The sequence below is a fragment of the Populus trichocarpa genome, chromosome 10 (genome assembly GCF_000002775.5).
Source record: "Populus trichocarpa isolate Nisqually-1 chromosome 10, P.trichocarpa_v4.1, whole genome shotgun sequence".
Taxonomy (NCBI): Eukaryota; Viridiplantae; Streptophyta; class Magnoliopsida; order Malpighiales; family Salicaceae; genus Populus; species Populus trichocarpa.
This window is the reverse complement of record NC_037294.2, coordinates 21,676,792-21,702,701: the sequence shown is the minus strand read 5'-3', so window position 1 is coordinate 21,702,701 and position 25,910 is coordinate 21,676,792. Positions and strand designations below refer to the sequence as shown.

The window sequence follows — 25,910 nt, the reverse complement described above, 5'->3', positions numbered from 1 at the left end:
TTATTCATGCTTACAAGTATTGGAATGTTTATTTATTAATGCTCCCTTCTTCTAATTGTCAATTTTTTTTTGTTTGTTTTAAATATTGATTGAATTTATATATAATTGTTTTGTGTTTTGATTTCTTCTCTCTTCAATTTTAATTAAATCTTAGTTTAATTAATATTTTACTATATATATAGGGATATAATGTGGGTATATTTTACTATGTATTCTTTTTTTAAAAAAACAAATCACTATCACATGTTCTTGTACATTCGTATCTTCTTCTTTTTTTGTCCCTTTTCAAGCAAAAACATCTCTTAAACATCGAATTAAAAAATAAAAAATTAATTAATTAAAAAAAATGTAAGAAATTGAAACATCTAAAAAAAATTGAAACCACCTATAAAAATTTTCAAAAATTGAACGGAGATCTTTCCTCCCATAATATTATTTACATCTTAAGTTAATTTTCATTTCCTTTTTTGTTTTATTTTAAAATTTCAATTTCTTTCATATTTTTAAATTTTTTAAATATTGAGAGTCTCGTGATAATAAGGATGTCATGTACCTATTTAAAATAAACATTAACAACAATTTAATAGATTATAGTAAAGATCTAATTAGAAAATTTGTATAAGTCAGACAATGACATTTTCACTTCCTTGAAAATTTGGTATCGCTATAAAAAAAATCATAGGAATATAATTAATTCATCCCCATCTATCAAATATTGCCCAATAAAAAAACATCATTAAAATTTGAAACAAAAAATGAAGACAAAAAGGTACTCATTTTCATGATTGAAGGCAGAAATTCAAAGGTAAGGGTTAATTGGGCCATGCATGCATGTTCAAGGGGGACCCAAGTGGAATACTCTGGGACCCGTCATTAAAATTGAAAGGCAAAAATAATCTAGCTATGCGCGTTCTTCAATCTTTTGTTTCTCTTGTTCTTGAACAATCAATTCCACTGATTAAAGGCCAAAGGCCTGAGGAGTACTTGCTAGGATCCAGATGAGAGGGTATGATGAAGACCGTCAAAAGACGAAAATTAATGATAAGCAATGAAACGAATTTTCTTTATTATTAAGTTATACTTGACAAATTTAAAGAATGAACAATTGACAAAATAATTAAGACATGCCTCTGCACACTTTATTAAGCGAATGATTTCAAGAAAAAGAAAAACTAGTTGACAGCACTGCAAATCCTCCTTATCTGCCCGGCTGTTCCAGTGAGTGGACTGATGTCTCCCATTTTGATCATGGCAGATGCAAAATCAGAGCTGAATTTTGCAGGATTCCTGCTGTATTCTGAGACAATGCTGTCTGTGGAGCCTCCACTGAAAAGTTCTTGATCTGATTGCAGGAGACCCTTCTTTTGCATCAAGTTCTTGAAGTAATTGTTGTCAAAAGAATTGGGTGTGACCAAATCGAGTGGAGCCAAAGTTGAGTCGCTACCAACAAGTGGACAACGCCTCTTGCGAGTGCTAGCGAACCCAGCATCGATATTATTGTCACTGTGTATCCTATCACGGAATGTAAAGCATTGAGCCTGTCCTAGACTATGCGAACCTGCATCGCAAAATGAATGATTTTAGCATCAGGAATTAATATTCATCATCATGATAATGATAACCAAGGCTTCTTATGTGTGTTGGTTACAAGTTCCAACCTGACAAAGCAACCATGTCCCTTGCAGTGAGGCCTTTCTGCTGGAAGCGAGAAATAAGCCTCCCCAGGTCGTCAGAGAAGGCAGGTAGTTCTGTGATGGCTAAAGTTGGACTTGCTGTAGTTGAATCTCTTCTTCCAAGCTTCACTGCCCAAGATGGACCACCCACCTGCCACATTTTTTAAAACTAATTAACGATCTTGAATTTGTAACTTGAAATGCAAACAAAAGATAAGGAGGTGGATTGATTATATACTCACATAAGCAGATGCGTCTCTTGCTGCCACAGCAATGATATCCGCGCAAGATACCACTCCAGGACATATCTTCTCTACTTCAGCTTTTGCTTTATCTATGACTTCATAGCCTCTGGCAGAGTTCTTGTTGGCTCCTGCAGTCTTTTCACTCTTGATAGAGGAAGTTTCGTCTAGCAAGATCGAGGCATCACAGCCCTGAAAAAAAAGAAGGAATAATTCATGGAGTAAATTTCTAGATCAAAGTTAAATACTAGACTGGAACAATGGCTGCCATATATAGTTTCCAAAATACCTGCACGAAGCAATCATGAAAGTGCAGGCGAATGAGAGACGCCGCCATCCTCCGTTCTCTCGCAATTGCAGTTCTGATGGCAGTTCGGATAGCACTTTCTGCATTAGGACACGACTTGTGGTAAAATGTAGAGGAGAGCTTTGCTTGGCATGCTGTGGTCAAGAAAAACAGCATAAAAATGAAAGCTGCTGCCACTTTCACTGCCATTTCTTCGTGTTTTCTCAACCTCGATTGCAACACTAAGTAGTTCTTACACACACAAAATGTCAAGCTAATCCTGCTAGTGTAGTTTAACACAAGATGTTATAGGATTGAGAGAATTAGACTTAAGATTGAAAGATGGAGAAGAATACAAGGGAACTCATCCATTTATAGAGCATGATCATGCACGTTATATTAAGGTTTGTCCGGGTAAAACCTATGCCACGATACAACGTGTATGTATTGTCATGGTCCAATTTTGATGTCTGCATGTCGTTGAGAGTTTCAACTCTAGATCACTATGATTTAATTAAATAAATAATTTTGGTAAGTTACTATATATGTGCTGTCAAATTAAGCCAAGTTGTCATCAAATCATTTTCTTACATGATTTCTCAAGGCGGCATAAATATTTATTTTCGTTTTAATATGCACGAGTACAATTATGACAAGAGCCGCAAAGCCATAATCTTAATTTCTCCATCTGATGATTTAAGGATAATTTTTATGATTTGTACATATTTTTGCAAGAAAAAAGAGTACTCTTTCTAACAAATTAATGCCTGGAAATCTCTCCCTAATGGCGGGGAAAAAGAACCAAGCATCCTCTTTTTTGTTTGCTCCTTCATAGGTTTTTGTTGAGAAAAATGCCATGAGCATAATAAAGTAAACCCATGAATTCTCAAGGCTAGGTGTGTTCAGAATTAGCTCTGTACGAGGCTTTCTAATTTTGAAAGAGTCTTCTAAAGTCATCAATTTAGGTCTCTCTCATCATTATTAGCCCAAGTAAGACCAATTCATCAGAAACTAGTTTCACTGTTTCTCGTACTAGCAGTACGATAAAAAAATGTAAGATTTTAGATTTTGTTGAGCAATTATTTGCTGTTAAGGTTAAACCTGTATTTAACGTAGTAATATAGTGATTAAGGTCTGTGTTTTAGTGGGAGCTAAATTAAGATATACAACTTTGAATTTTCTTGTATTTTATTTATTTATTTTAGCATAAAATTTAATAATAATAATAATAAAGTGGATAATACTAAAAATAAATTTAAACATAACTTTTCCATATGTACAAATATAGACTACTTTTCCATAATATAAATTTAAAGTAGAGAATATTTTTATTTAACAATATCAGTAATTGCCCAACAATTCACTATGGGCCCACTAACTAGGAAACCCAACAAACCTAATGACCCAATCTCTTTACCTGGTCATTGTTTGGACCTAGCTAGGGTTCTTCTAGTGGCATCCAAGTCAAAAGAGTTCCATCTTACGTGAAGAATTATGAACATAAAAAAACAGCTTTGGTAAGATATATACACGTACAAGGTCAGAAGCCAAGATGTCAACAAATCACCATCTTTCTCTGATTTTAATTTTAATTTTAATTTTAATTTTTCAACAAATCATAAATATTCTTGTTGTCTTTTTTTATATTTATTCAAATGAAGGACTTTTTTTATTTAAGAAAAGTGGATGACAATTCACATCTTATAATTATAACAACTTTAATCTAATTTAGATATTTATTAAATCATAAATATTCTTATTGTCTTTTTTATATACATTTATTCAATGGAGGACTTTTTTTATTTAAGATAATTTTAATTTTTCAACAAATCATAAATATTCTTGCTGTTTTTTTTATATATATTTATTCAATGGAGGACTTTTTACTTAAGAAAAGTGGGATAATTCTTAACATTTTATAATTATAACAACTTCAATTTGATTGGGATATTTATTCAGTTAAACTTATTCAAAAAATTGTATCATGATTTTTATTTAAAGTTGATTTATCTTTTCTAAAAAAATATATTTCCAAACAAAATTGATCTAAGTGATCTTGGTAACTCAAAATATTAACCTCATAACCTAGATCCTCTAACATACTAATCCCAGACTAGGTCTTGGATTACTATTTCATAGTTTTTGGTTGCAGGCAAAAAAAATTGTTCACGACAAGAAAGTGTTCATTAATGAAGGATTGGCATGCAGGCATCAAAGTTGAATACTATTATTCACGACAAGAAAATGTATATAGTCAATGTGACCTTGATAGTTCAGTTGCTCTGGTTTTCTACTGAATCAATGACTATTCATTCTACTCTGCTGCCAAAAAAAGGTTCCAACGATGTGAGTAGTTCTTACCCTGAATAAACAAAGTTTTACCAGTATTTTTTACGATGAATATGTAGCTTTTTAACTTGTATTTTTTGCATTTTTTTTACATGATAGGGACTGCCTGCTTTCACTGAAGGACTTGTCAACCAGCTCGCTGCAGACCTACAACGTATTAATCGTCTAGGAGTGAAAAAAGTTGTAGTAGCAACATAACAGTTATAGGATGCTTGCCTCTCCACATAATTCCACCAAATTCATATCAGAAGTGCGATGAAGAATCCAACAAAAACTCCAAGATTCACAACCAGGTATTGCAGAAAGCAGTGGGAAAATTAAACACTGATGATGGAAACAAAAGCACGTTTGTAATTCTTGATCTCTATAACGCTATGGTTTCTGCTATTGTATTCAATTTAAAAAATTGTCTTCCTTATAATATCTTGATTGAGAATAATTAAGATTATTGTTTAAACACATGCCAATTAGTATATTTCTAAAGTCCCGAGAGATTACGGCGGATAACCATGATGGATTTGGGATGAGAGATGACGCATCATGCACCTCGGTGTATTAAATAGAATAAGTGAATTGCCTAATGATTAATGATTCAAGCCCTTTAATAAATTAGTCCCTGAGTCATGTCTCACAATTATGGAAGTGAATTGATTCCTTAAAAATGTGATAATGTGTGATGCTGTATAATAATGACTGCATAATTTAACATCTTAATTTGACAAAGGAATGACAGGCCAGATGCTGTGGGAACATCAGAAAACATTTTTTTTTATTAGTATTATCTTCTGGACACAAAAGGCAGAGAAGAAGGAAAAGGGAAGGAAGGAGCCGTGGTAAAATCGTTGGTTTTTTGGCAAAATGGCAAAAAAGTATTGACGTTTAAATTTGTTGGGCAAAGGATTGATTGATTAAAAACAAAATTAGGTGATAACTTGAGACAAGAAACTAATCAACGTCTGTAAAGATTGAGTTAGTCAATTGTGGAGGCTGCAGGTACTGAACATATTAATCTGTTGAGTGATGTAAGGCGTGCCTTCTCGTTGTATAGATATTAGCCAAGATTCTTGAACAATCAGCCAGTGTTTGCCTTTATGTGCTTATGTGATTCTCTACAATGTAGAAGTTAGGAGTATTCGCAATTCGAGCCATGGTTTTGCTTACAAAAAGCATAACCCCATCTCCTTGAAGCTACGCAGAGTTTATGCGCTTTGAATCTTGTGTTCATTAGCGAGCTAATTGTATTGTTACTCTTGTTTGTTTTCTGTTTCATAGTTATAAAACCTGGTTGAATCGTTTACCAAGAGTCTGGATTTGATCAGGTTTCACGTTGAACTATTTTTTTTTTACTAAAATAACATCGTGTCAAGTATTGTTAAAAAAATCAAAAGTTGAGCTAACCTGTGAGTTGATTTATCCAATCCATGACCGGAGCCTTGGAGTGTATCAGGGATGAATTAATTAGGTCTTGTAACCATGCTTTTTTGCTCCTGCCGCCAATCTTAATGGTTCTGGATTTATATGGCTTTGTAAATTATCCTTTTTAATGTATCCTTAAAAAAGGAACAAAATAACTCAAGTCAAGGAAACGTAAACGGATAAAATAAGATGGGAAATGAAGAATTTTCCTTCTTTATTACTTTAATCTTCAAAACATAAAAGAATTGACAATTCGAGAAAAACAAATCACACATGCATTTATATGCACACTTGACGACGACGACAACAACAACCAGGCTTCCAAACGAAACTAGCTGGGGGCGCCTGCACACATGAAAAAAACAATTCAAGCAAAAAGGGAAAAACTAGTTGACAGCACTGCAAATCCTCCTTATCTGCCCGGCTGATCCAGTGAGTGGACGGATGTCTCCCATTTTGATCATGGCAGATGCAAAATCAGAGCTGAATTTCGCAGGATTCCTGCTGTATTCTGAGACAATGCTGTCTGTGGAGCCTCCATTGAAAAGAACTTGATCTGATTGAAGGAGGCCCTTGTTTCGCATCAAATTCTTGAAGTAATTGTTGTCAAAAGAATTGGGTGTGACTAAATCGAGCGGAGCCAAATTTGCCTGGCCACCAGCACGGGGACAACGTCTCTTGCGAGTGCTAGCGAATCCAGCATCGATATTGCTAGCATTGTAAATCCTGTCACGGAATGTAAAGCATTGAGCTTGTCCTAACGTATGAGAACCTGCACCCGAAAACGAATATATTTAGCATCAGGAATTTAGTATTCAAGATACGTTAAGGTATTCTTATCAAAGCCATCTTATGTCGGTTACGGGTGCCAACCTGACAATGCAACCATGTCCCTTGCAGTAAGGCCTTTCTTTTGAAAGCGGGATATAAGTCTGTCTAGCCTGTCAAAGAAAGCAGGTAGTTCTGCGTTGGCTAAAGTTCGACTTGCAGTGGTTGAATCTCTTCTTCCGAACTTCACTGCCCAAGACGGACCACCCACCTGTGATATTTCTTAGAGTAATCATAGATTAGATATAATGATTTGGTAACTTGAAACACTAACAAAAATAAAGAGATGAATTATTTACACACACACACTCACATAAGCAGACGCATCTCTTGCGGCCACAGCAATGATATCTGCACAAGATACAACTCCCGGACATATCTTCTCTACTTTAGATTTTGCTTTATCTATGACTTCATAACCTCTAACAGAGTTATTATTGCCTCCTGCAGTCTTTTCACTCTGAATAGAGGAAGTTTCGTCTAATAAAATTGAGGCATCACAACCCTGAAAAAACGAGGAATATAATTCATGAAGAATACGTGCTTGCTCAGAGTTAATAGCTAGAGTAGAACAATTGCTGCAAGTTGCAACAGTACCTGAACGAAGCAATCATGAAAGTGTAGACGAATGAGAGACGCCGCCATCCTCCGTTCTCTCGCAATTGCAGTTCTGATGGCAGTTCGGATAGCACTTTCGGCTTTAGGACATGACTTATCGTAAAATGCAGAGGAGAGTTTTGCTTGGCAAGCTGTGCTCAAGAGAAACAACATAAAAATGAAAGCTGCTGCCACTTTCACTGCCATTTCTTCGTGTTTTCTAAACCTCGATTGCAACACTAAGGAGTTCTTACACACACAAAATGTCTAGCTAAATATTTTGCTAGTGTAGTTTAACACAAGATGCTAGAATGGAGAGAGTTAAGATAGAAGATGGAGTAGAATGCATATGGGAACTCATCCATTTATAGAGGATGCATGATTAATTAAGCTCATTAATTAAATAAGATTTGTTTCAGTAAAAACTATGTGGGATAACGTGTAAATCATGGTTCAATTTTGATGTCTGCATGTCTTTAAGAGTCTAGACTATGATATAAATTTTTTTAAAAAAATTCCGTTAAGTTACTATATGTATTGTCAAAAGCCAAGTTCCCTTCATGTCATTTTCTTACTCTGAAATAATTTCAAGGCGGCATAAATATTTATATTGTATTAATAAGCGTAACGACATTAATGTTGACAAGAGAACCAAAGCTAATGATTGTTTTTCGGCATATAATGATTGTTTTAAGTAGATAACCAAAGCTACAAGCAACTAATTTCTTTCAAGAGAATTCCAAGCAGCCTCCTCGGATTGCTCTTTCATAGGGTTTGGTCAGCAAATTTCCAAGAGAATAAGTAAACCCAAGATTTTTCTCAAGGTTAGGTCATAGGTGTGCTAAGAACTCTCTTAGGTTACTTGTTTTGAAAGAAGTGGCATTTGAAAAGGGATTTTTATAAAGAATAGCAGTGAGTCTAGAGGTCGTGAGTCTTGAGCCCTCTATCCTCGATCGCTAGCTCTAGGTGCTAACAATTCTTCACTGAGTAGTTTCCCTCTTATTGTACTAGCTCACTACAAGAATGGCAGAATTTTCAGCGTGTATAGCTTTCGCAGCCATTGGTCATCAGTGTTAAATAATATTTATGTACTCTTATTTATTAAGAATAGAATAGTACTTTCAGTTTAACATATATATATTTTATTTGTATTTAGGTTAAGACTAAACATTCATAATATACAGATTATTCAGAATTCTAGTATCCTTTTTGTATTTGATCTCAATTATTTTATCATGGTATCAGAGCTGGTTTTATGGAACGAGGCTTAATCCCGAACACAGAATTCTAGCTTTATAAAAAAATTTGGAGTGATATTTTGTCTTCTGCTTCTGCAAAATTTGGTATTTCATATTCTTTTCAGCTTCTGCAATTTGATATTTGCGTTCAGTTCCTGCAATTATTTTGGTATTTCATCTTCCTTTCAGTTTCTGCAATTTGGTATTTGCGTTCAGTTTCTGTAATTATTTTGGTATTTTGTCAAGAAGATATTTGTTTAGTTTCTGCAATCTCTGTTTAGTTTCTGCAATTTGGTATTTTGTTTTCCGCTGCTTTTGCATTCTGGTTCTTTGTGACTGTTGATTATGGCTACTGAAAGAGATGATTCACTTCAGTCTGTGAGTGTGAGGTTAGATGGGAAGAACTATTCGTATTGAAGCTATGTAATGAGAAATTTTCTTAAGGGTAAAAAGATATGGGGATATGTTAGTGGAACTTATGTGGTACCTAAGATTACTGAAGAAGGAGATACTGCTTCGATAGATGCATGGGAAGCAAACAATGCAAAGATCATTACTTGGATCAACAATTCTGTTGAGCATTCTATAGGTACACAGTTGGCGAAGTATGAGACAGCAAAGGAGGTTTGGGATCATCTGCAACAGTTATTCACGCAATCAAATTTTGCAAAACAGTATCAGTTAGAGAATGACATACGATCTCTTCACCAGAAGAATATGAGTATTCAGGAGTTCTATTCTGCCATGACAGATCTTTGGGATCAATTGGCTCTTACAGAATCAGCAGAATTAAAAGCATGTGGTGCTTATATTAAACGTAGAGAGCAGCAATGATTGGTATAATTTTTAACAGCACTTCGCAGTGATTTCGAAGGACTTAGAGGTTCAATTCTGCATCATTCTCCACTGTCTTTTGTTGACTCTGTTGTCAGTGAGTTATTGGCTGAAGAAATACGTCTTAAGTCTTATTCTGAAAAAGGAATTCTTTCTGATTCAAATCCTTCTGTACTAGCAGTACCTTCTAAGCCATTCTCTAATCATCAGAACAAGCCTTACACAAGGGTTGGCTTCGATGAGTGCAGTTTCTGTAAGCAGAAAGGTCATTGGAAGGCTCAGTGTCCTAAGTTGAGACAATAAAATTAAGCTTGGAAGTCTGGCAGTTAGTCACAATCTAATACTCATCGACCACCTCAGGGTTATAAACCACCACACCATAATATTGCAGCAGTAGCTTCCCCAAGCTCTATTACCGATCCTAATACTTTGGCTGAGCAATTTCAAAAGTTTCTCTCCTTGCAGCCACAAATAATGTTCACTTCTTCCATAGGTCAGTTGCCTCATAGTTCCTCAGGTATGTCACACTCTGAATGGGTCTTGGATTCTGGTACTTCCCATCATATGTCTCCAGATTCCTCATCTTTTACCTTTGTGTCCCCTTTGTCCTCCATTCCTCTTATGACTGCTGATGGCACTTCTATGCCCTTAGCAAGTGTTGGTTCTGTTGTCACACCTCACTTGTCTCTCCCTAATGTTTATTTTGTTCCAAAACTCAAATTAAATCTTGTATCTGTTGGTCAAATATATGATTCTGATGATTATTTAGTCATGTTTTCTGGTTCCTTTTGTTGTGTACAGGATCTGCAGTCTCAGAAGCTGATTGGGACAGGTCGTAGGGAGAATGGACTATATATTTTGGATGAGTTAAAAGTGACAGTTGTTGTTGCTGCCGCTGCTGCTACTACTGTTGATTTGTCTTCCTTTCATTTGAGTCTTTCATCTTCTAGTTTTTATTTATGGCATTCCCATCTAGGTCATGTTTCCTCTTCTCGTTTGAGATTTTTGGCATCCACAGGAGCTTTAGGAAATTTGAAAACTTGTGACATTTCAGATTGTAGTGGATGTAAACTCGCAAAATTTTCTGCATTACCTTTTAATCAAAGTATTTCTATTTCATCTTCACCATTTGATTTGATTCATTCTGATGTATGGGGACCTTCTCCTGTTGCCATAAAATGAGGGTCTCGATATTATGTTTCTTTTATTGATGATCATACTCGTTATTGTTGGGTTTATTTAATGAAACATCGTTCTGAATTCTTTGAGATATATGCAGCTTTTCGAGCTCTTATCAAAACTCAACATTCTGCTGTGATCAAATGCTTTAGGTGTGATTTGGGTGGGGAATATACCTCTAATAAATTTTGTCAAATGTTTGCCTTAGATGGAACCATCCACCAAACTTCATGTACAAATACTCCTGAGCAAAATGGTGTTACTGAAAGAAAATATAAGCACATTGTCGAAACTGCTCGTTCTCTCTTGTTGTCTGCTTTTGTTCCTAGTGAGTTTTTGGGAGAAGCTGTTCTTACTGCTGTAAGTTTGATTAATACAATTCTATCTTCTCATAGTTCGGGTCTATCTCCTTTTAAAAAGTTATATAGGTATATCCCTGATTATTCCTCATTTAGAGTCTTTGGTTGTACTTGTTTCGTTCTTCTTCCTCATGTTGAACGCAGTAAGTTATCCTCTCGATCAATTTGTACTCATAACTCTGTAGGTACTGGTACTTTACTCTCTGGCACACCTGAAGCTCCATTCTCATCTACAGCCCCTTAAACGTCATTTAAGATTGTGGATCCACCTCCACGTCAGTCCATTCGCATTCATAAGTCCACAAAACTACCAGATTTTGCTTATTCTTGTTATTCTTCATCATTTACTTCCTTTTTAGCTTCTATTCATTGTCTCTTTGAGCCCTTTTCCTATATAGAGGCAATTCTTGATCCGCTTTGGCAACAAGCTATGGATGAGGAACTTTCTGCTTTGCATAAGACAGATACTTGGGATCTGGTTCCTCTACCTCCTGGTAAGAGTGTTGTTGGTTGTCGTTGGGTGTATAAGATCAAGACTAATTCTGATGGGTCTATTGAGCGATACAAAGCTAGGCTGGTTGCAAAAGGATACTCTCAACAGTATGGTATGGATTATGAGGAGACATTTGCCCCGGTTGTAAAAATGACTACTATTCGTACTCTTATTGTCGTAGCTTCGATTCGTCAGTGGCATATTTCTTAGCTTGATGTTAAAAATGCCTTCTTGAATGGAGATCTTCAAGAAGAAGTTTATATGACACCCCCTCCTGGTATTTCACATGACTCTGGATATGTTTGTAAGCTTAAGAAAGCATTATATGGTCTCAAACAAGCACCCCATGCTTGGTTTGAGAAATTCTCTATTATGATCTCGTCTCTTAGCTTTGTTTCTAGCAGTCATGATTCTGCTCTTTTTATTAAGTGCACTGATGTAGGTCGTATCATTCTATCTTTATATGTTAATGACATGATTATTACTGGTGATGATATTGATGGTATTTCAGTTTTGAAGACAGAGTTGGCTAAGACGATTTGAAATGAAGGATTTGGGTTATCTTCGATATTTTCTGGGTATTGAGGTAGCATACTCACCTAGAGGTTACCTTCTTTCTCAGTCGAAATATGTTCCAGATATTCTTGAGCGGGCTAGACTTACTGATAACAAGACTGTAGATACTCTTATTGAGGTTAACGCAAGGTACTCTCCTTCTGATGGTTTACCTTTGATAGATCCTACTTTATACCGCACTATTGTTGGGAGTTTGGTATATCTCACCATTACTCGTCCAGATATTGCATATGTTGTTCATGTTGTTAGTCAGTTTGTTGCTTCTCCTACTACTGTTCACTGGGCAGCTATTTTTCGTATTTTGCGATATCTTCGGGGTACAGTTTTTCAGAGTCTTTTACTTTCATCCACCTCTTCCTTGAAGTTGCGTGCATACTCTGATGCTGATCATGGTAGTGATCCCACAGATCGTAAGTCTGTTACCGGGTTCTGTATCTTTTTAGGTAATTCTCTTATTTCTTGGAAGAGCAAGAAACAATCTATTGTTTTTCAATCATCCATCGAAGCAGAATATCGTGTCATGACATCTACTACCAAAGAGATTGTTTGGTTACGTTGGTTACTTGCTGATATGGGAATTTCCTTTTCTCATCCTACTCCTATGTATTGTGACAACCAGAGTTCTATTCAGATTGCTCATAACTTGGTTTTTCATGAGCGCACTAAACACATTGAGATCGATTGTCATCTTACTCGTCAACATCTCAAACATGGCACCATTGATTTGCCTTTTGTTCCTTCTTCCTTGCAGATTGCATATTTCTTTACCAAGACGCATTCCATCTCTCGTTTTCGTTTTCTGGTTGGCAAACTCTCGATGCGGCGATGCTTGTAGCTGCCGCATCGTGAGTTTGAAGAGAGATGTTAAATAATATTTATGTTGTCTTATTTATTAAGGGTAGAATAATACTTTCAGTTTAACATATATATACTTTATTTATATTTAGATTAAGACTAAGCATTCATAATATACAGATTATTCAGAATTTTAGCCTCTCTATATTTGATCTCAATTATTTTATCAATCAGAACTGATTTTACACAGCAGCTACATGAAATGTTGGCGCCAGTGATCCTAATTAGAAAAGTTAGATATTTAATTGATTTCTTGCCTTTCGACCATGAAAAAACAAAGGAGAAAAGTCCTTTGTCGAAAGTGATATCTTAACGATTTTCCTAATCAATGCATCTCATGGGAACTGGTACTCTGTCTCTACCCCGGCCTTATGTTTCTTTATTCATGCTTACAGGTATTCGAATGTTTATTTATTAATGCTCCCTTCTTTTAATTGTCAATTTTTTTTGTTTGTTTTAAATATTGTTGAATTTATATATATTTGTTTTGTGTTTTGATTTCTTATCTCTTCAATTTCAAATCTTAGTTTAATTAATATTTTACTATGTATATAGGGATAATGTAGGTATATTTTACTATGTATTATTTTTATAAAAAAAAATAACTATCACGTGTTCTTGTAGATATGTATTTTTTTTCCTTTTCAAGCAAAAACATCTCTTAAAAACCGAATGAAAAAAATAAAAACTATTCTTAAAAAAAATGTAAAAAATTGGGACATCTCAAAAAAATTAAAACCACCTATAAAAATTTTCAAAAAATGAACGGAGATCTTTCCTCCCAAAATATGATTTACATCTTAAGTTTTCTTTTTCTTTTTTTGTTTTATTTTAAAATTTCATTTTTCTTTTATATTTTCCAATTTTATGAATATTGTGAGTCTCGTGATGATAAGAATGTCATTTATCTATTTAAAATAAACATTAACAACAATTTAATAGATTATAGTAAAGACTTGATTATGAAATTTATATAACTCAGACAATGACTTTTTTACTTTCTTGAAAATTTGGTTTCCCTATAAAAGAAATCATTAAAATTTGAAACAAAAAATGAAGACAAAAAGGTACTCATTTTCATGATTGAAGGCAGAAATTCAAAGGTAAAGGTTAATTGGGCCATGCATGCATGTTCAAGGGGGACCCAAGTGGAATAATCTGAGACCCGTCATTAAAATTGAAAGGCAAAAATAATCTAGCTATGCGCGTTCTTCAATCTTTTGTTTCTCTTGTTCTTGAACAATCAATTCCACTGATTAAAGGCCAAAGGCCTGAGGAGTACTTGCTAGGATCCAGATGAGAGGGTATGATGAAGACCGTCAAAAGACGAAAATTAATGATAAGCAATGAAACGAATTTTCTTTATTATTAAGTTATACTTGACAAATTTGAAGAATGAACAATTGATAAAATAATTAAGACATGCCTCTGCACACTTTATTATACTTGACAATTCGAGAAAAACAAATCACACATGCATATGCACACTTGACGACGACGACAACAACAACCAGGCCTCCAATCGAAACTAGTTGGGGGCGCCTGCACACTTGAAAAATACAATTCAAGCAAAAAGGGAAAAACTAGTTGACAGCACTGCAAATCCTCCTTATCTGCCCGGCTGATCCAGTGAGTGGACGGATGTCTCCCATTTTGATCATGGCAGATGCAAAATCAGAGCTGAATTTCGCAGGATTCCTGCTGTATTCTGAGACAATGCTGTCCGTGGAGCCTCCATTGAAAAGAACTTGATCTGATTGAAGGAGGCCCTTGTTTCGCATCAAATTCTTGAAGTAATTGTTGTCAAAAGAATTGGGTGTGACTAAATCGAGCGGAGCCAAATTTGCCTGGCCACCAGCACGGGGACAACGTCTCTTGCGAGTGCTAGCGAATCCAGCATCGATATTGCTAGCATTGTAAATCCTGTCACGGAATGTAAAGCATTGAGCTTGTCCTAACGTATGAGAACCTGCACCCGAAAACGAATATATTTAGCATCAGGAATTTACTATTCAAGATGCGTTAAGGTATTCTTATCAAAGGCATCTTATGTCGGTTACAGGTGCCAACCTGACAATGCAACCATGTCCCTTGCAGTAAGGCCTTTCTGCTGGAAGCGAGAAATAAGCCTCCCCAGGTCGTCAAAGAAGGCAGGTAGTTCTGTGATGGCTAAAGCTGGACTTGCTGTAGTTGAATCTCTTCTTCCAAGCTTCACTGCCCAAGATGGACCACCCACCTGCCACATTTTTTAAAACTAATTAACGATCTTGAATTTGTAACTTGAAATGCAAACAAAAGATAAAGAGGTGGATTGATTATATACTCACATAAGCAGATGCGTCTCTTGCTGCCACAGCAATGATATCCGCGCAAGATACAACTCCAGGACATATCTTCTCTACTTTAGATTTTGCTTTATCTATGACTTCATAACCTCTAACAGAGTTATTATTGCCTCCTGCAGTCTTTTCACTCTGAATAGAGGAAGTTTCGTCTAATAAAATTGAGGCATCACAACCCTGAAAAAACGAGGAATATAATTCATGAAGAATACGTGCTTGCTCAGAGTTAATAGCTAGAGTAGAACAATTGCTGCAAGTTGCAACAGTACCTGCACGAAGCAATCATGAAAGTGGAGACGAATGAGAGACGCCGCCATCCTCCGTTCTCTCGCAATTGCAGTTCTGATGGCAGTTCGGATAGCACTTTCTGCTTTAGGACACGACTTGTGGTAAAATGCAGAGGATAGTTTTGCTTGGCATGCGGTAGTGCTCAAGAGAAACAGCATAAAAATGAAAGCTGCTGCCACTTTCACTGCCATTTCTTCGTGTTTTCTCAACCTTGATTGCAACACTAAGCAGTTCTTACACACACAAAATGTCTAGCTAAATATTTTGCTAGTGTAGTTTAACACAGGATGCTAGAATGGAGAGAGTTAAGATAGAAGATGGAGTAGAATGCATATGGGAACTCATCCATTTATAGAGGATGCATGATTAATTAAGCTCATTAATTAACTAAGATTTGTTTCATTAAAAACTATGCAATTGGGATAACGTGTAAATCATGGTTCTATTTTGATGTCTGCATGTCTTTAAGAGTCTAGATTATGATATAAATAAATAAAAAAAAAAAATTCTGGTAAGTTACTATGTACTATTGTCAAAAGCCAGGTTCCCTTCATGTCTCAAGGCGGCATAAATATTTATATTGTCTTAATAAGCGTAACGACATTAATGTTGACAAGAGAACATAATGTCTATATATCCTTAGTTTTTCGGCATCTAATGATTGTTTTAAGTAGATAACCAAAGCTACAAGCAACTAATTTCTTTCAAGAGAATTCCAAGCAGCCTCCTCGGATTGCTCTTTCGTAGGGTTTGGTCAGCAAAATGCCAAGAGAATAGGTAAACCCAAGATTTTTCTCAAGGTTAGGTCATAGGTGTGCTAAGAACTCTCTTAGGTTACTTGTTTTGAAAGAAATGGCATTTGAAAAGGGATTTTTATAAAGAATAGCAGTGAGTCTAGAGGTCATGAGTCTTGAGCCCTCTATCCTCGATCGCCAGCTCTAGGTGCTAACAATTCTTCACTGAGTAGTTTCCCTCTTAATTATTGTACTAGCTCACTACAAGAATGGCAGAATTTTCAGCGTGTATAGCTTTCGCAGCCATTGGTCAGCAGAAGTGATTTTACACAGCAGCTACATGAAATGTTAGCGCCAGTGATCCTAATTAGAAAAGTTAGATATTTAATTGATTTCTTGCCTTTTTACCACAAAAAAACAAAGGAGAAAAGTCCTTTGTCGGAAGTGATATCTTAACCATTTTCCTAATCAATTCATCTCATGGGAACTGGTATACTCCGTCTCTACCCCGGCCTCGTTTTTCTTTATTCATGCTTACAAGTATTGGAATGTTTATTTATTAATGCTCCCTTCTTCTAATTGTCAATTTTTTTTTGTTTGTTTTAAATATTGATTGAATTTATATATAATTGTTTTGTGTTTTGATTTCTTCTCTCTTCAATTTTAATTAAATCTTAGTTTAATTAATATTTTACTATATATATAGGGATATAATGTGGGTATATTTTACTATGTATTCTTTTTTTAAAAAAACAAATCACTATCACATGTTCTTGTACATTCGTATCTTCTTCTTTTTTTGTCCCTTTTCAAGCAAAAACATCTCTTAAACATCGAATTAAAAAATAAAAAATTAATTAATTAAAAAAAATGTAAGAAATTGAAACATCTAAAAAAAATTGAAACCACCTATAAAAATTTTCAAAATTGAACGGAGATCTTTCCTCCCATAATATTATTTACATCTTAAGTTAATTTTCATTTCCTTTTTTGTTTTATTTTAAAATTTCAATTTCTTTCATATTTTTAAATTTTTTAAATATTGAGAGTCTCGTAATAATAAGGATGTCATGTACCTATTTAAAATAAACATTAACAACAATTTAATAGATTATAGTAAAGATCTAATTAGAAAATTTGTATAAGTCAGACAATGACATTTTCACTTCCTTGAAAATTTGGTATCGCTATAAAAAAAATCATAGGATATAATTAATTCATCCCCATCTATCAAATATTGCCCAATAAAAAAACATCATTAAAATTTGAAACAAAAAATGAAGACAAAAAGGTACTCATTTTCATGATTGAAGGCAGAAATTCAAAGGTAAGGGTTAATTGGGCCATGCATGCATGTTCAAGGGGGACCCAAGTGGAATACTCTGGGACCCGTCATTAAAATTGAAAGGCAAAAATAATCTAGCTATGCGCGTTCTTCAATCTTTTGTTTCTCTTGTTCTTGAACAATCAATTCCACTGATTAAAGGCCAAAGGCCTGAGGAGTACTTGCTAGGATCCAGATGAGAGGGTATGATGAAGACCGTCAAAAGACGAAAATTAATGATAAGCAATGAAACGAATTTTCTTTATTATTAAGTTATACTTGACAAATTTAAAGAATGAACAATTGACAAAATAATTAAGACATGCCTCTGCACACTTTATTAAGCGAATGATTTCAAGAAAAAGAAAAACTAGTTGACAGCACTGCAAATCCTCCTTATCTGCCCGGCTGTTCCAGTGAGTGGACTGATGTCTCCCATTTTGATCATGGCAGATGCAAAATCAGAGCTGAATTTTGCAGGATTCCTGCTGTATTCTGAGACAATGCTGTCTGTGGAGCCTCCACTGAAAAGTTCTTGATCTGATTGCAGGAGACCCTTCTTTTGCATCAAGTTCTTGAAGTAATTGTTGTCAAAAGAATTGGGTGTGACCAAATCGAGTGGAGCCAAAGTTGAGTCGCTACCAACAAGTGGACAACGCCTCTTGCGAGTGCTAGCGAACCCAGCATCGATATTATTGTCACTGTGTATCCTATCACGGAATGTAAAGCATTGAGCCTGTCCTAGACTATGCGAACCTGCATCGCAAAATGAATGATTTTAGCATCAGGAATTAATATTCATCATCATGATAATGATAACCAAGGCTTCTTATGTGTGTTGGTTACAAGTTCCAACCTGACAAAGCAACCATGTCCCTTGCAGTGAGGCCTTTCTGCTGGAAGCGAGAAATAAGCCTCCCCAGGTCGTCAGAGAAGGCAGGTAGTTCTGTGATGGCTAAAGTTGGACTTGCTGTAGTTGAATCTCTTCTTCCAAGCTTCACTGCCCAAGATGGACCACCCACCTGCCACATTTTTTAAAACTAATTAACGATCTTGAATTTGTAACTTGAAATGCAAACAAAAGATAAGGAGGTGGATTGATTATATACTCACATAAGCAGATGCGTCTCTTGCTGCCACAGCAATGATATCCGCGCAAGATACCACTCCAGGACATATCTTCTCTACTTCAGCTTTTGCTTTATCTATGACTTCATAGCCTCTGGCAGAGTTCTTGTTGGCTCCTGCAGTCTTTTCACTCTTGATAGAGGAAGTTTCGTCTAGCAAGATCGAGGCATCACAGCCCTGAAAAAAAAGAAGGAATAATTCATGGAGTAAATTTCTAGATCAAAGTTAAATACTAGACTGGAACAATGGCTGCCATATATAGTTTCCAAAATACCTGCACGAAGCAATCATGAAAGTGCAGGCGAATGAGAGACGCCGCCATCCTCCGTTCTCTCGCAATTGCAGTTCTGATGGCAGTTCGGATAGCACTTTCTGCATTAGGACACGACTTGTGGTAAAATGTAGAGGAGAGCTTTGCTTGGCATGCTGTGGTCAAGAAAAACAGCATAAAAATGAAAGCTGCTGCCACTTTCACTGCCATTTCTTCGTGTTTTCTCAACCTCGATTGCAACACTAAGTAGTTCTTACACACACAAAATGTCAAGCTAATCCTGCTAGTGTAGTTTAACACAAGATGTTATAGGATTGAGAGAATTAGACTTAAGATTGAAAGATGGAGAAGAATACAAGGGAACTCATCCATTTATAGAGCATGATCATGCACGTTATATTAAGGTTTGTCCGGGTAAAACCTATGCCACGATACAACGTGTATGTATTGTCATGGTCCAATTTTGATGTCTGCATGTCGTTGAGAGTTTCAACTCTAGATCACTATGATTTAATTAAATAAATAATTTTGGTAAGTTACTATATATGTGCTGTCAAATTAAGCCAAGTTGTCATCAAATCATTTTCTTACATGATTTCTCAAGGCGGCATAAATATTTATTTTCGTTTTAATATGCACGAGTACAATTATGACAAGAGCCGCAAAGCCATAATCTTAATTTCTCCATCTGATGATTTAAGGATAATTTTTATGATTTGTACATATTTTTGCAAGAAAAAAGAGTACTCTTTCTAACAAATTAATGCCTGGAAATCTCTCCCTAATGGCGGGGAAAAAGAACCAAGCATCCTCTTTTTTGTTTGCTCCTTCATAGGTTTTTGTTGAGAAAAATGCCATGAGCATAATAAAGTAAACCCATGAATTCTCAAGGCTAGGTGTGTTCAGAATTAGCTCTGTACGAGGCTTTCTAATTTTGAAAGAGTCTTCTAAAGTCATCAATTTAGGTCTCTCTCATCCTTATTAGCCCAAGTAAGACCAATTCATCAGTAACTAGTTTCATTGTTTCTCGTACTAGCAGTACGATAAAAAAATGTAAGATTTTAGATTTTGTTGAGCAATTATTTGCTGTTAAGGTTAAACCTGTATTTAACGTAGTAATATAGTGATTAAGGTCTGTGTTTTAGTGGGAGCTAAATTAAGATATACAACTTTGAATTTTCTTGTATTTTATTTATTTATTTTAGCATAAAATTTAATAATAATAATAATAATAAAGTGGATAATACTAAAAATAAATTTAAACATAACTTTTCCATATGTACAAATATAGACTACTTTTCCATAATATAAATTTAAAGTAGAGAATATTTTTATTTAACAATATCAGTAATTGCCCAACAATTCACTATGGGCCCACTAACTAGGAAACCCAACAAACCTAATGACCCAATCTCTTTACCTGGTCATTGTTTGGACCTAGCTAGGGTTCTTCTAGTGGCATCCAAGTCAAAAGAGTTCCATCTTACGTGAAGAATTATGAACATAAAAAAACAGCTTTGGTAAGATATATACACAAGGTCAGAAGCCAAGATGTCAACAAATCACCATCTTTCTCTAATTTTAATTTTAATTTTAATTTTTCAACAAATCATAAATATTCTTGTTGTCTTTTTTTATATTTATTCAAATGAAGGACTTTTTTTATTTTAAAAAAATGGATGACAATTCACATCTTATAATTATAACAACTTTAATCTAATTTAGATATTTATTAAATCATAAATATTCTTATTGTCTTTTTTATATACATTTATTCAATGGAGGACTTTTTTTATTTAAGATAATTTTAATTTTTCAACAAATCATAAATATTCTTGCTGTTTTTTTTATATATATTTATTCAATGGAGGACTTTTTACTTAAGAAAAGTGGGATAATTCTTAACATTTTATAATTATAACAACTTCAATTTGATTGGGATATTTATTCAGTTAAACTTATTCAAGAAATTGTATCAAGATTTTTTTTTAAAGTTGATTTATCTTTTCTAAAAAAATATATTTCCAAAAACAAAATTGATCTAAGTGATCTTGGTAACTCAAAATATTAACCTCATAACCTAGATCCTCTAACATACTAATCCCAGACTTGGTCTTGGATTACTATTTCATAGTTTTTGGTTGCAGGCAACAAAAATTGTTCACGACAAGAAAGTGTTCATTAATGAATGATTGGCATGCAAGCATCAAAGCTGAATAGTACTTGCTACGCGTTATTTCACTTCATAGTTTCTACGCAGCCAAATCTTCATTAATGTGCCTAATCGTCCTCCATAAATGATTTGCAGACAGATTATATAAATCATTAAGCAGATATATTTATAAATTAATAAAATAAATTTAGATTCAAGTGAAGATCTAAGTCATAACAAACTAAATTAACAATTTAAAATAACTATAATTTTTTATCTAATTATTTAATTACACTTAAATTTTTACAGGAATTTCTGAATGTTGTTTTTTCTATAATAATTATAATTTTGGTAATTTTTTGTTATTTTTCTTGTTATTTTTATATTTTATATTTATTTCAGATTTTATGTTTCTTTTCTTTATAATTTTGGATTTTTTTTGTTTTTTAGTTGAGATAAAATTTATGACCTGTATAACATTTTGTAAATCTTCTAAGTAAAAAAGACCACATTATTATTATTATTATTATTATTATTATTATTATTTTAAAGAGAATAGACTTGTAAATTTAAATCTTATATATGCGGTACCTTTAATTCATCAAAATTTTTGTGCTCCTTGTTTAATATTGTTATCTTTAACTTAAAGGAACAAGCCCCCGTGCATTCTTTTCCGTCTTCAATCGTCTTTCAATTCCAACAGCGCGCCTTTGTTAACCACTCTTGCAACCTTAATTAGCTAAAGTTTTTCTGTGATAAAAACATCGGTTTCTCACTCTGAAAACACATACAAATGGCAGGACAGTGAAGCTTGGAAGAAGGATTCAACCACAGCAAGTCGAACTTACCTGCTTTCTTTGAAGGCCCTGGGAGTCTTATATTTCGCTTCCAAACTGTGTTTTTAAAAAATTTAATTTTTATTTTATATAAAAAATTAATTTTTTTATATGTTTTGGATTGTTTTGATGTGCTGATTTTAAAAATATTTTTAAAAAAATAAAAAAAATATTTTAATAAATTTCAATATAAAAAATTATTTGAAAAGTAACAACAACTACATTTTCTAATACTACATGAAAAGCTCAATACCTCGTGTTCCGTGACAGGTTATACTCTGACAACAATATCGATTGTTAGCTTTTTTTTAAGCTAAAGGTTGGCAGAATAATTTTTAATTCAGAAGATATTTTGCTAAAAATATTTTAAATTTTAGCAAATTTTTATTTGTACTCCAAAACAAAATAAGGGTCAAGAAATACAACTTGATTTGAATTGTGAGTTTGACCATTTTCGAGTCTTATATCTTCTAATTTTCTTTAATTCATAGTCTGATTAAATTAAATTAAAGAGAAAACTCTAGGATCATAACACCTCACCATCTGTCTATTTATACTTTGTTAACTTATTCTATTGAATATTATTAAAGTACTAGAAGCGTCATCTCATCACAAATCCAAGGTGATGATCTCCCGCGTAATCTCTTGGAACTTCAGAAATACTAATTGCTTGGACATGAAAGTTTAAACAATAATCTTAGTTATTCTCAATCAACTATATAATTAAGTATATGAAATAATATTACAAGGAAGACAATTTTTTAAATTGAATACCATCATAAGGGATGAAATCATGAAACCGCAGATGGACTATATATAATGTATGCAAATATAAGGAACCATCCTCAAACTTTTAGATCTTTGTGAAGAGAACCTTGCAGAAATGAAAAAATAGCATTCCAGCCATTGTCCGAAGGGTGTCCCAGATCAAAAAAGAAAGATGACTCGGGATTCGTGCATACTCCTTCCACTGAGCACATGTAATCAACAATCTTGGAGCAACATGGCTGCAAGGGGTTCTTGTACTCAGAATTTGCTGTGACAAGTAGGAAGAAGAAAGGTTAATCAAACATTAACTTGAGTTGCATGAAAAAAAAAAAAAACGGTTGAAAAATCATGAACAAAAATTACCTGCATTCTGTCTGAATTGGTCAATTGCAGAAACCATAGCGTTATAGAGATCAAGAATTACAAATGTGCATTTGTTTCCATCATCAGTTTTCAACTTTTCTACTGCTTTCTGCAATAGCTGGTTGTGAATCATGGCGTTTTTGTTGGATTCTTCATCGCAATTCTGATATGAATTTGGTGGAATTATGTGTACGGGCAAGCATCCTAGAAGTGGTAATGTTGCCACTACAATTTTTTTCACTCCAAGGTGAGCAATACGTTGTAAGTCTGCAGCAAGCTGGCGAACAAGTCCTTCAGTGAAAGCAGGCAGTCCCTGTCACGTACAAAAATGCAAAAAATACAAGTTAAAAAGCTACATATTCAACGTAATAAATACTTGTAAAACTTAGTTTATTTAGGGTAAGAACTACTCACATCGTTGGAACCTTTTTTGGCCGCAGAATACAATGAATAGTCATTGCCTCCAGTAGAAACCAGAGCAACTGAATTATCAAGGTCACGTTGACTATATTCATTTTCATCGAGTAGCTGTTCAAATTGATCGATCTGGACTGAAAGGCTGTCTTTCGCCCATGTTGAAGGGAAAACACCACTGCCTCCATATGCAAAGTTTAATCCTTGCTGAATATTTTTTGATGTATCTCTCAGTTGGTAAGGTGTAGGTGATTCTATTCCCAGAAACGAAGCTGCGTATATATATATTTCATGAAAGTAAAAGAGAAAAAATGTGTTAATATGATTTAATAACTGAAATCTTATAATTGTATTAGCAAAACCACTTCCATACATAGTTATCTAACCCAGTCGAGTTGCAGCTGGTTGGCCGCTCAACCTTCAAATCGGTGGATCAACCGGGCATGTCCCAAAAACAAGTTGTTTGAGTTCTTCTAAAATGAAACGAAACTTCTTTTTCTAAGAAATAACAATGTTTTGGATAAAAATTTAAAAAGAAATCATTGGAGCAACTCTAAGCCTCACTTGAGTTTTGTCGGTCACGGATTAACTCGCTGGGTCATCAAGATTTAACCCAATTAACTCTCTATGTAATTTGAAAGCAAACCCGGCCTAGATAAATTCTAGATTGACTTGATTAGGCTGAGTTTAATATCTATAATTTTATATTATCTCAATTCTAAAGCAAAAGAAAAGGAGAAAAATAAAGAAAATTAGCGTAAGAGAGAAAAGTCATTAAGCACCTATATGGTCAGTTAGGACACGACCATCGGAGGCTCGACCAGTTGGTATGCCGGGAAATGTTTTGCCAAAAGGTTCTTTCCATGGACCCCTGTCATTCTTTGGCCAATTTCCAGTATCAACATAGGAGTCTCCAAAAACAAATAGTTTTGGAGAGCCGTAGGGACAAATTTGAGCTGAAATATATACCGAAGAAAACAATGAATGGTTAATTATCAGAGAGCACTGATTATGTGTTAATTCAAGACTCATGAAAACTAATATAGGAAAATAGAAGAAGAAGAAGAAGAAGAAGAGAATTAGTCGATCGTCTAACCTGTGGAAATAGCAACGAGGGAAAAAAGAAGCAGAACAACCAGGAAAATTCCTTTTCCCTCCATCGGAAAAACAAAAACAAGGAAGGAAAGAAAGAAAGATAGAAATTTATAAAATTGTAATTACTGTGGAGTGATTTTGGTCGTTCTTATAGGGTTAATTTGTGGAGCCGCCATTTGAGAAAAGAAAGAAAGCTTGGCTCCAACATTCTTTAATCTAACATTCCTATTCGACGAGATGAAATCTTAGTTTACCATGCATATATAGATCTTTTAAAATCAATGAGACAACGAGATGAAATCACTATTAATTAATTTTATTTCCTTTACATGGAGATAACTAATTAGCTAACAAAAAGAATTTACAATATATCTTAAATAAAAAGTATTATTATTATTAGTGGTTGATTAATTTAAATTAAATTAGTTCTATATATATTTGATGAACGAATTGATATATAAATCTTGCAAAAGCTATATATTAATTTTGTGAGCAGAAAGTTTAGTTTTGCACTTGAGACAACGCTCGTGTAAAGCATGCAGACATAGCTTTTTGTTATTTGTTTTCTCAAATTATATATTTCGGTCTTTCAATTAATTTGCCAACTATAAAACAACAAGAAAAATCAACATTGGCGCTCAAATCTAACGACCCAGCCTCTATCCCATGTGTCATTATGTGGACGATTTAATAGTATTGATGAGGACAAAGCGAGTACCTAGGATTTTCGTGGCATCCAAGAGTTCCAGTCTGCTGTGGTAAGATACACAAGCTCAGAAGCCAAGGTGTCACCGAATCACCTTCTTTCTCCGATTTTAGTTTTCCAACTAATCATAAATATCATATCATTGTTTTTAAACCGGTGTGATCTATGACTCAAGTTCAGGATTTTGACTGACCAGATCGGCCAAGTGAATTCCTATTTAAAAAAAAATTAAAAACAGCATCATTTTAACTGGGTTTTTCCGGGTCACCCCGCTGGGTCGGGCGGGTCACATCGGCTTATGACTTTTTCTATTTTTTTATCAACCTGACCCGATTCCAGTCCCGAGTTAACCGAGTCCGGGATCGACCTGCCGGGCCAAACCGGGTTTCAAAACTACGATAAATATTTGTATTGGTTTTTTGTTTTTTATATTAATTTGTTCAATAGAGGATTTTTTTTTTTTTTTATTCGGTGAAAGTGGGATAGTCATTGTCGCTTCTTAACTAGAACAGCTTGATTAACTCTAATTATTTTATTTTTATCCGTCCTAATCAATTGTATGTG

At 34.4% G+C, this 25,910-nt stretch overlaps 5 protein-coding genes across 7 annotated transcripts; all 5 read right to left on the bottom strand.

Annotated features, from left to right (window-relative positions):
- Positions 1–1,042: 1,042 nt before the first annotated feature.
- On the bottom strand, positions 1,043–2,555 carry LOC18109653 (lignin-forming anionic peroxidase). The gene is made up of 4 exons (XM_024593429.2): positions 2,205–2,555; positions 1,916–2,107; positions 1,659–1,824; positions 1,043–1,558 (listed from the first exon to the last, which is right to left on the bottom strand). The coding sequence occupies exons 1-4, from the start codon at positions 2,409–2,411 to the stop codon at positions 1,173–1,175; spliced, it is 951 nt and encodes a 316-aa protein (XP_024449197.2). The 5' UTR covers positions 2,412–2,555; the 3' UTR covers positions 1,043–1,172.
- Positions 2,556–6,163: 3,608 nt separating this feature from the next.
- On the bottom strand, positions 6,164–7,722 carry LOC18109651 (lignin-forming anionic peroxidase). Its single transcript, XM_006387876.3, has 4 exons — positions 7,392–7,722; positions 7,108–7,299; positions 6,840–7,005; positions 6,164–6,738 (listed from the first exon to the last, which is right to left on the bottom strand). Exons 1-4 carry the CDS (start codon positions 7,596–7,598, stop codon positions 6,353–6,355), a joined length of 951 nt encoding a protein of 316 aa, XP_006387938.1. The 5' UTR covers positions 7,599–7,722; the 3' UTR covers positions 6,164–6,352.
- Positions 7,723–14,265: 6,543 nt separating this feature from the next.
- LOC18102775 (lignin-forming anionic peroxidase) lies at positions 14,266–19,366 on the bottom strand. Of its 2 annotated transcripts, XM_052456702.1 has the most exons (5): positions 19,016–19,366; positions 18,727–18,918; positions 18,470–18,635; positions 17,940–18,369; positions 14,266–14,351 (listed from the first exon to the last, which is right to left on the bottom strand). In XM_052456702.1, exons 1-4 carry the CDS (start codon positions 19,220–19,222, stop codon positions 17,984–17,986), a joined length of 951 nt encoding a protein of 316 aa, XP_052312662.1. In that variant the 5' UTR covers positions 19,223–19,366; the 3' UTR covers positions 14,266–14,351; positions 17,940–17,983. The 2 variants fall into 2 exon arrangements, with proteins under 2 accessions (XP_052312662.1, XP_006378807.1); XM_006378745.3 differs by lacking the exon at positions 14,266–14,351 and having other exon boundaries at positions 17,854–18,369.
- Positions 14,329–15,895, bottom strand: LOC127903903 (lignin-forming anionic peroxidase-like). The gene is made up of 4 exons (XM_052456701.1): positions 15,537–15,895; positions 15,253–15,444; positions 14,996–15,161; positions 14,329–14,894 (listed from the first exon to the last, which is right to left on the bottom strand). Exons 1-4 carry the CDS (start codon positions 15,744–15,746, stop codon positions 14,509–14,511), a joined length of 954 nt encoding a protein of 317 aa, XP_052312661.1. The 5' UTR covers positions 15,747–15,895; the 3' UTR covers positions 14,329–14,508.
- Positions 19,367–22,683: 3,317 nt separating the features above from the next.
- LOC7477178 (GDSL esterase/lipase At5g03610) lies at positions 22,684–24,809 on the bottom strand. 2 transcript variants are annotated; one of them, XM_052456192.1, is made up of 6 exons: positions 24,642–24,809; positions 24,328–24,501; positions 23,546–23,817; positions 23,132–23,444; positions 22,857–23,036; positions 22,684–22,806 (listed from the first exon to the last, which is right to left on the bottom strand). In XM_052456192.1, the coding sequence occupies exons 1-6, from the start codon at positions 24,703–24,705 to the stop codon at positions 22,724–22,726; spliced, it is 1,086 nt and encodes a 361-aa protein (XP_052312152.1). In that variant the 5' UTR covers positions 24,706–24,809; the 3' UTR covers positions 22,684–22,723. The 2 variants fall into 2 exon arrangements, with proteins under 2 accessions (XP_052312152.1, XP_002316505.2); XM_002316469.4 differs by having other exon boundaries at positions 22,684–23,036.
- Between the last annotated feature and the right edge of the window lie 1,101 nt (positions 24,810–25,910).